The sequence below is a fragment of the Otolemur garnettii genome, unplaced genomic scaffold, assembly GCF_000181295.1.
Source record: "Otolemur garnettii isolate 467f Iridium unplaced genomic scaffold, OtoGar3 scaffold00061, whole genome shotgun sequence".
Taxonomy (NCBI): domain Eukaryota; kingdom Metazoa; phylum Chordata; class Mammalia; order Primates; family Galagidae; genus Otolemur; species Otolemur garnettii.
Genome location: NW_003852456.1, coordinates 8,997,228 through 9,007,905, shown reverse-complemented (window position 1 = coordinate 9,007,905; position 10,678 = coordinate 8,997,228). Strand labels below are relative to the sequence as shown.

Here is a 10,678-nt window from a genome sequence, read left to right as displayed (position 1 = left end):
TGTAATAACAAATGAAAGGATTAGAAAAATTCTGAGTGGAAGGAAAGGGAAACTGGGGAGGAAAAGGGAAAAACACAGTTCTACTTATATAATAAATGGAAAGATGGATGCAAGGGCTAGTAGTCCATGATAGAAAGTGATTTTATCGTAATAGCTATCAAATGTTACATGTGTAAAATCATTTCCATTGAGAGATACATCTGGCTATTTCAGTCAGATACAAAATTCAAATTTTAAACATATAAAATCTCTTCTATTGAGAGATGTATTTGGCTATTTGAGTCAAAAGAAAAATAGGAAGCATTTAATTCAGGTCACTGCGCTTGCTCTGATTGCACTGCAGACAATCAACTTACTGCCAGCTGGTAGAGACAGAGAAGGTACCTGTCATTTCTATAGGTTATCCCTGTCACTGACATTTCCTTTAGTTCTGGATTTAAAGTCTTGTCATAGTAGATTTGTTTGACGTATGTTCACACTTGCACAGCTCAGAAGAGACAACCACCCTCAAATTGTTCAGCAGGACCATTCCTTTTTTTGTCTTTATAAAAATCAGCAAACGCACATTATGTTACACTTCTACAAACATAGTCCTTGTCTCATCCTCAAGATGTTTCCTATGAGGATTTTGTTCGAATAACTTCCTTTCCTTTAGCATGAACTCTTTTGGATAGGTTTTAAAATAAAATAATGACCAGTGGCATTTTACTGGTATTGGTGACTGGGACAAATACAGATAATTTGTACAACTGTTATTGTAATTTGGTACTGGCATTTTTCTTGTTTATGGTAATTGGTATTTGGTATTTAAATTGTATTAGTATACTTGGTAACTCTCAGTTCAACACAAATACTGAGTACAGTAAATTGTAAAATATCAAATATTTCCTAATAGCTAGCCTTTTTTAGTAATTGATTTTAATCATTATTTTAAAATAAATAAACAAAAATGTGTTCAGTAGGTCAGATTGCAGCCTTATAGCTTCATTTAAAAACCTGATTATAAAATTAGTCATACATTTGTTTTTATTTTTTATCATTCTTTTCAAAAAATAAATTTACATCAGGTTAATGTGAGGGTATAGACAACCAGATCAAAATATTTGATTTTGGTAGGTAGAGTCTCTCTTGTGGTCATGGGTTTGTTTTTAAAACGTATTTTTTTAAAGTGAAAAATGATTTTACATTAAAAAATGCTTTAATTTATTAAAAAAAAATCAGAAAGTAACCTGAGATCCTAAATCTTCTTATTTATTTTAATCTTTAAAACAAATTGGGGGGGAGGGAGGCTCAAAAGTAAAGATTTTTCTACCAGCAACTTAAATATTTAAGAAGTGATTACTTGCAAATGGACTAAAAACAGTACCTTAAGTTTGTGTGTCCCCCAGCATACACATTTCTGATTTAGACTTTTAAGCTGTCAATACGATAGCGACAATGGCATTGACGTGGGGCTGGCACTAGTCCTCCCAGTTAATTTTTCCCCTGGAGAGTATCTGTGGGCGACAGAGTGGCGACTGGGCTCCCCAGGTTGTTGCACTGACAAACAGCAGTAGTGGCAGAGTCAAGGAGCCTGACAAAATCTCATTAATCATTTTAAATTAAATCCAACCTTCCTGTTCAACCAAGCCAAGAATGAAGCCTGTTTTTTCAACAAATAAAAACTTTCTCAGTAAAGATTTGGTATCTTTCTCCTGTTGGTCTTTAATTTGATTTGACGAAAATAAAACAATCCACTTTTCTAAGCTTGAGTACAAAACAGTCAGCCAGATATGATTCAATAGGTCAACCAAGTGTCTTTTAAAAATAAAACAAATTTTGAAAAAAAAAATACAAGGAAACATTGAGAAGAAACTGTATTAGGTACATTAGGGATACTGTTTATTTTACTTTTCTGAATAGTCAGATGAATTTATTTTGTTCTACGTAAAATCCAGGGTGGCCATAAACTCAGTGTGCATTTTTAAATTGCAAAGTATCTTTATGGCCACCTTGTATATGATCTTTAATAAGATCTTAAGGAGGAAATTAAAAAGAATTCATTATCCGTAATATTTTGGTATATTTTATTCCAGACTTTTCTACTTAATAGGTTTTTGCTTATTTTACATAGTATAGTGTGTGTATATACATATGTACAATATACATATATGTACAATTTTACATACTCTTGAATATTTATAAGTATTTTCTGGTATCATCCGTAACCATCACTGCCCTGCAGTGATAACATCAGGAGTGTGGATTTTGGTTTTCCTGACCAGTGCTTGGCAGAGTATCTGGTATCTGTACTCAAATATGCATCGGTTATTTGTTAGATTTTCATTGTTTTCATTTTTTTCCCTTTAGAAACAATGATGAGATTTAGGGTATGCATACTGCCTTTCCCTATTTTGGACTATTTCCTTAAGGTGGCTTGCTAGAAGAAGACATATTCACTTATGAATGTTTGAAAAGAAATTGCAGGCTCAGTGGTCAGGGACCAGACACATATACTGAGGCAGGTGGGTTCGAACCCAGCCAGGGCCTGCTAAACAACAATGACAACTGCAAGGGCAACATAGTGAGACTCTTGTCTCAAAAAAAAAGAAACAAACAAACTGCAGGCAGCTGTAAGTTCACATTAGAGGCAGGAAAAAAGATTTTAATTAGCATAAACAGGCTCTTATCTTTTACGTGATACACCTAGCAGTGCTTTATCCATATTTAAAATTAGAACTCCTGGAGGGATGAATTTATGTCTAGAATAATACACAGGTGAATCTTGGTACTTAAAAAAATTAATAGATTGATTTGTAAGTTGTATACACCTGAAAGGTCTAAATATATTTTTTTAAAAGGAGAAATAGCAGACTGGGAGTTGTGGTGGGCACCTGTGGTCCTGGCTACTTGGGAGGCTGAGGCAGGACAATTGCTTAAGTCCAAGAGTTTGAGGTTGCTGTGAGCTGTGTGATGCCACAGCACTCTACCAATGGTGACATAGTGAGATTCTATTCTCCCCCCCACAAAAAAAGAGGAGAAATAGCAAAGTCATCTTTCTACACGCTTATGTAGAAACTAAACCAGAGCTTAAAGAATTCAGTTGGATTTATTGAAAAGGTGCTAGGTATGGGCCAAGGTCCACATTAGGTATGGAGGGAGATGTAAGAATGAAATGTCCACCTGAGAGAACTGAGGAAGTTGTCTTGGGGGGGAAGCATCTGAAGGGATGTGGAAGGACATTTAACATTCAACAGGTAAATATGGGGAAGAGTTAATAGCATTCCAGTATGGAAAACAGCAAACGAATAAGTATATAAGTATAGCGTTCATCAAGATTATAGAGTATGTTAGTTTTCCCAGAATGTACTCAGGAAAACTCCCGTTGGTGACAAATTTAGAAGTTCTAGAATTTGTTAAGCATTTTTCTCCTTTTCTTTCTTCTTTTTCTCCCTTTCTCCTTCCTTCATTTCCTTCTTTCTTATCTCTTTCTTCTTTCTCTTCTTTTCTTCCTTCCTTCCTTCTTTCTCTCTTTTTTTCTGAAAGAATTTTTTCAAATTATGACCCATGTATATCTTGGAAAACAGAGCTGGTGACTTGTGAGTAGGAAGGATTCACTAGCAGGACGCAGTCGGCATGTTAAGTTCTGGGCTTGAAACAGCACAGCCCTTATTAAAGGAGGGTATAGACAGGCTTGAGTTATAAGGGACCATAAGCCCTTCTGTGGGTTTCAGCAGAGCTCAGATTACATGTCAGGTAAGAGAGTACCCAGTGACAATGTAGAACCATAAGCAGTACTGTGATTGCGGGATACCATTCTTCTCTGCTACAGTTAATGAACACTCTTTCTCTGACTTTGCTCTATCCAACCTTAAAATGTTGATTTCCGATTATTTCTTGTTCTGCAACATATTCCCTTCAGGATTTATCTTTGCCCATGCTTTAGTATAACATATTTTAACCACCAATGTGACCCAAGGCCAACTCCCTTTTCTTCAATTCTAGCTCTTTTCTTTAAATGAAGTCAATGACTATTCTAATAACATTTTCAAGTTACAAACATTGGAATCATTATCTTTTCCATTTCATTCTACTAGTTGCTTTTCCTTGTAACTACCTCTGATGATAGCCTCTTGTAATAAAAACCCTTCGGCAAAATCTTATCATTCTCCAGGGTCTTTAAAATTCATCCCTCCTCTCTAAGCCCTTTGCCACATCCCTAGTTCAGGTCTTACAGTAAATAGAACATAATAACAGGCTGGTGTAGCCCTTGGCCTTAATAAAGATCCCAGTTGATGAAGGAGCTGGACATGTAGAAAATTACAGTATAATTAGTAAAGCAGAGATTTGTACAAAGTGGTTTACAGAGGAAGAAGTAATTAACACTAGTAGACTTTATGGTAGAGGTAGTCTTTGAGAGCTTTGCTATAGAAATTACATTTGAGGTAGATCTCAGATGATTAGTAGGGCAAATTTGGATCCTGAGGAGGAAAAAAGGTTATCAGAAGAAAAGACAGACAGACCAGACCCCAGTTAAGGAATATGAAGCAGACAGAGCTTTCAACTAGACAGGGGGAGGTCCTATTGTGAAAGGTCTGACATAAACACATCATGCTAAGGGGGCTACACTTATTTTATAGGGCAAAGGGAGATGCTGAAAGACTTTACATAGATAAGTGTCATCAGGATATTTATGTTTCAGAAAGATAAAGTTGCTAAATCTGAAAGAAGACACAATAGTTTTCAACTTTTGTGACTTGTGTCCCAGCAAGCACTTGGAAATATGTGAGGACCATGTTTGCATGTCACAATAACCAGGGGATGCTCCTGGCATCCAGCAGGCAAAGTCCAGGCATGTGTATCTCCTCCACTGCAGTAGGACACCCACTAAGAAACAGAATTGCTAATTCACTAAACATTTAGTAAATGATTAATATTAAGGTTTTTTTCATAGATGGAATATGAATTCCTACATACCTACTTTTAAAATTAACCAGGAACAAATCCCTCCTGGGTAATCACAGAAGGTAGTAAAAAGAATACTACCGTATTGGAGAGGATTCCACATCAAGTGTTGGCCAAGTGCTTCTTTCAGACAACCCCCCTGCCAACAGATAAAGCTACAAACTCTGGACAAAATATAAAAGCCACTGAAATGAAAGCAATGGAAAGCAACCAAAAGCAGGTTCCCCCTACAGAGGATAGAACCTGTGGAAGAACTGATTATCATTGGGTGAGTTTCCTACTTTTCAGTTCTTACCCTGAAGGCAGTCCTCACTTTGTACCACAGGGAGCCTATAGTTTTACTGGCTTGAAGAAACACAGAACAGAATTTGGGACAATGACAGAAAATTCAGAGAAAAATCCTGATGAGGAGAGAACCAGAGAGAGTGCCCCAAATTCTGTGTGTGACTCCATCCAAACTTCTGACCAGTCTCTGAAGCTTGCATATATAGAAGAGATTTCAATTATAGTCAGGTTTAAGAACAGAACTGAAATCTAAGCTGCCACCAACTGCCAACAAGTCAGAGCTTCCAGTTAGGAGTTCAGCCAGCTTAACTGCCTGCTTTAAAAAAAAAAAAAACTCTTTGGAGAAATGTTTATCAGAATCCCAGGTTTCCAAAGCATTTTATTTACCATGTCAAAAACTCTAGAAGAAAGTGTGGGAAAAACTCGTAACAATATTGGCCTGGGGAAAGATTTTATGAAGAAGACCCCATTGGCAATTGCAGCAAGAAAAATAAATGGGACTTGATCAAGCTTAAAAGCTTCTACACAGCTAAGGACACAATCCACAAATCAAACAGACAACGTTCAGAATGGGAGAAGATACTCGGATGTTACAAATCTGACAAAGAGCTAGTGACCAGAGTCTACAAAGAACTCAGAACAAATTAATAAGAAAAGAGCAAACAACCTAATTAATCACTGGGCAAGAGACATGACAGAACCTTCTCCCAAGAAGACAAATGACCAAGACACACATTAAAAAAAATGCTCATCATATCTAATCATCAGAGTAATGCAAATCAAGTAAGAACAGCCCACATCACAAAGTCTCAAATCTGCAGATGCCAGCGTGGATGTGGAGAGAAGGGGACACTTTTACACTGGTGGGATTGCAAACTAGTGCAGCCTCCATGGAAAGAAGTATGGATAATCCTCAAAGAGGTAAAAGCAGACAATCCATTTGATCAGCAAGCTCATTATTAGGTATCTACCCAGAAGAAAAAAAATCATTTTAGCACAAAGTCATTTACACTTGAATGTTTATCATACCTCAATTCACAATCACAAAGATGTGGAAACAACCCAAGTGCTCATCAACCCATTAATGGATTAATAAACTGTGGTCTATGTATACCATGGAATACTATTTAGCCATGAAAAGATGGACACTGTACATCTTTTGTAGTAACCTGGATGTAACTGAAGCACACTCTTGTTAGTAAAGAAGAAGGGAAAAGAAAGTATCCAACGTACTCAATACTACGTTGAAACTAGTAAATGAACAACTACGGGCCCACATGAGAGAAAACACAATTATGTTCAAGAAGCAGGGAGGGGACACCTTGGTAAGCTCTCACCTAATGGGTACAATATAGGGGCATGTGGCACACCTCCTGGGCAAAGACTCAACTACAACTCAGACTTTATCTAACAAATGCAAACAATGTAACCTAATCAGATATATCCTTATATTAATAAAAAAGAAAAAGATAAGGAATATAGTAATATATTAATCAAAAAAAAAAGATTAGGAATATAGTAAAGTTTGACTAATCACATTAGATATAAACAAGCAAAAATTGGTTACCAGAGTTCTAATAACATTTTATTTTGTTCTTGTGAGTGTAAATCTTAAATTTTGACCTTTAAAAAAAATCCTAAATGGTATAATCAATGGAGACTTAACCAACCCAGAAGTTTTAAAAATGAAAAATAAAATGATAAATTTATATTATAAAATAAGAAATGGTTTTGCATAGAAATAACAAATCAACACTCCTCAGAATTCAAAGAAAAAAGCAGCTGGTATTGGTTTCCATCTGAAGTCGGATCTAACTTTTATGAAGAAAATAATCCCAGATCAGAATCAAATAAATTTCAGAACTCAGTTAAGAGAAAGGAAGAACCATTACAATAAAATAATTATGATTATAAATCTCTTTAAATATGTACACATTACATGGTATTTTAAAAAAGAATGAAAATGGGTGAAGTTTTTCAGGCAAATCTAATGCACAAATACACCATCTTTTAGAGTAAAATTCAGTCTAACATTCCTTAATAGCTTGTCAGGCAGTGGCGCTGCTTTGTGCAAAACATGATAGGCAAAATAAGAAAAAATTCTGCAAAATTATTTAGTTCCTTAAGAAAATTACTAAAAAAAGAAAATTGCCAAAGAAAAATAGGTTGTACACTCAAGCTTGATTGTATACACAGACTGGAAGGACCAGTGTGGATGCAGTCTGCTAAGTCAGCCTGTGGGTGGCTTCAGTCTGAAGGCAAAGCCAAAGTCCTAGCACTTGTGCTTTTATGCAGCCACGTGGCCAATAAGGTAGATGTTGTCATAAAGGTGCCCTACAAAATCTTCACTAATGTTTTGAGCAGCGCGACGGGTATTTCGAATAAATTCTCTTTTTGACATTTTATTCTTCACATGAGGGCTACTGAGGTCGATGGAAAGTAGAATCAGAGAGTAGCACAGCACGTAGACAGCATCTGCAAGGTAAATGCCTCAGATTACTAGCCAGTTCAAAGGGTATGACACCAAAGGCATCACACAATGAAAAAGGTCTACAATGGTAAGAGGTCGAGATTAGCTAGTAAGTCAGCCTAGGATGATGATCAACTCTTCCCTCCTTGTCTGGGCTTCTCCTAACTTAACACCATGGGAAACTCCTCAGTCCTGGCCAAGTCCAGTCAACATCCTAAATGGATATCAATTCAGCAAACATTTCTTCAGTCCTGAAGAATTTTAGAATAGTTTAAGGCTTCATAGTCAAAATTCATTCTAGATTTAAATATTTCAGAATTGGCTTTATTTTCATCTTTCCTTTCAAATGTGATCTTTCTATCTACCTATCTGTAAATATATTTGTATTATCTAAACAAAGAAGCAACATATTTATTCATATAGAATGCCTTTACAAATACCTGATTTAATTTGTAAGCATCTTGAATGACCGGAAAACATGTTAACTTGGTACTAGAAAATAAAATATAGGCTAGGCCACATCTATAATCTTAACATACTGGGAGGTCAAGGTGGAAGGAATGCTTGAGGCCAGAAGTTCAAGACCAGCCTGAGCAAGAATGAGATCCGGTCTCTACTAAAAATAGAAAAAGCAGCGGGGTATGGTAGCAGGTGCCTTTAGTCGTAGGAAACTCAGGAGGCTGAGGCAGGAGGATCGATCGCTTGAGCCTAGGAGATCGAGGTTGCTGTGAGCTACAATGATACCACTGCATTATAGTCTGAGCAACAGAGAGAGAGGTCCTTCTCAAGAAAAAAAAAAAAAGGAAGAAAAAAAAAGCAAAAAGCAAATAAAAATATAAACAACTGGAAAGATTATGTGTGCTGAGGGTAGGATTTCATATTTAATATTACAATACTAACAAGTGCCACAATACTTGACTACAATGGTGCTTATGTTTCACAACCCTGAAATCTTAAGAAAGCTATGTTAAACATTGGGTCTTGTAAAGCAAAAATTTCAACAAATTCATGTGATAGGTAAATGCTCTGTAATCTCTGCTTAGTAGGATGAGTACAATAAAATGTTTGATATTAAAAGATAGTAAAACTTTATCAAATAAAAAATTAAGGAAATTCAGCCTATATTGTACACATATAAATACACATATATGTGTAAAATATACAATGGAAATCAGTTGTACTAAAAGCAAATTTTAGTACAAATATGGTGTTACCTATGCAATTTATGGATTATTAAGAGTTTAAAAAATAATTTAAGTTTTCAATTAGACTAGTAAAAATACTCAACAATCAAGGATAATTTTAAAGAATTTATGTAGCTAAGCGTAACCTTCTTCCTAAAACAGTATATTTAGTGTATATATATATATATATATACACACAACAGTTATGACAAACTAGAATTTATATAGCTAAGTGTGTAACTTTCTTCCTCAAACAGTATATTTATATATATATAACAGTTATGACAAACTAAAGTATTCCTTCCAATCTCTTATAAATGATATAGTCTCTAGAAATAGTCACTGTTACAAATAGTAAAACAAGTATTTGTAATTAGTGGTAATGTTTTTACACAAGTGCAAAAAATGTGTCATACATACTTCTGTTTTTACCTAGAGAGGGCTGGACAGAGGAAGTAATAATGTACTATATATGTTCTTACCAGGACTAAGGCCAAGTTCTCGCATTAAGTCAGGATTACAAGCACAGAACCTATGTGAGAACTTTGTTATCAGAGTTTCAAGATACTCCCCACGCTCTTCAGGGGCATGAATGTGACGAAAAAATTCTCTCAGTGCATTTGGCAAGAATTGGTTCCTAAAATTGTGCAGTGTTACAAGGTCGTCCAAGACATCTCTCCTATAGGATGAAGAAGAGGTACAGCTTTAGTCAACTCTTCTCTATTAAAAAAAAAAAAAGTGATAAGAAACATCCCAAATTGCCATTTTTTTGGATAAAAACACTTTATTTTTTGATTACTGGATTAGTTAATCCTTTAAAAGTACATATAATTTTTAAAATTAAAAAAATCTAAGTATGATCATTTAAGAAGTTAACCTATTTTGAAATCTTCCATGTAAAGGTTACAATAAAATAATGTAAACTAAAACCCAGTTATTTTCTTTATAAAATAAAAAGGGGAGTTTTGTAGTATTAAGAATAGCTTCTTAGCTGAATCTAAATAGCAATGGATTTCTTTACTTTAATTATGAAAGTAATGAAGGTCTCCAACTACCACACCAATCTACCTCTTTAGAGGTAACAACTAGTTATGTTGAATTTTAAAAATTCCCACATTTTATACAGGATGTACCCAAAGTTGCAATACATACAGAAAATGGGAAATTGTAGCTAAACGGACCTTTATTTACAAAATCTTCATTACAAAATTTTACAAAATATTTATATTATATTCTCTATATTTTGGCCACTTCTTTGTAAAGTACATGGTTTTAAAATTTGCTTTTGCTTTTTTAACATGTATATGATGGACAGCTTTTTATATCTCTATACCTGAATGCACTTTATTCTTCTTAATGGATTCCCAGCATCCTATCTCATGAATGTAGCAATCCTACTGATAAACATTTAGATTATTTACTATTGTAGAAACATTTGAACAAGTGTATGTGTGTATCTATAACTTAAAAAAAGTCAATAGCATTCTAATGCTGGAATGTAAACTCCTCAAAGACAAAATTTATATCTTAGGGCAGCGCCTGTGGCTCAAAGAGTAGGGCGCTGGCCCCATATGCTGTAGGAGGTGGGTTCAAACCCAGCCCCAGCCAAAAACTGCAAAAAAAAAAATTATATTTTAATCATCTAAGTACTCCTAGTAATGTTTCTGGAATATTAATGAACTTTTGGAGACTATAATTGAAAAATCCTGAGAAATAAAGTTTGAGAATTACAATGAAAAGTAAACATAATGAGCTGTATAAGATCTATAATTAAAAAAAATTAATTCAGTAATGT

At 34.8% G+C, this 10,678-nt stretch overlaps 1 protein-coding gene across 2 annotated transcripts in view; it reads right to left on the bottom strand.

The window, feature by feature from the left end:
- Positions 1-6,792: 6,792 nt before the first annotated feature.
- FBXO8 (F-box protein 8) overlaps positions 6,793-10,678 on the bottom strand; it is a 29,702-nt gene continuing 25,816 nt past the window's right edge. The window contains exons 5-6 of one of the 2 annotated variants that reach the window (XM_012806964.2): positions 9,366-9,562; positions 6,793-7,704 (exon numbers count right to left, since the gene is read on the bottom strand). In XM_012806964.2, coding sequence (XP_012662418.1) covers positions 7,517-7,704; positions 9,366-9,562 — 385 coding nt within the window. In that variant the 3' untranslated portion in view covers positions 6,793-7,516. The remainder of the gene's footprint in view (positions 7,705-9,365; positions 9,563-10,678) is intronic. The other variant, XM_023514920.1, reaches the window with a different exon arrangement.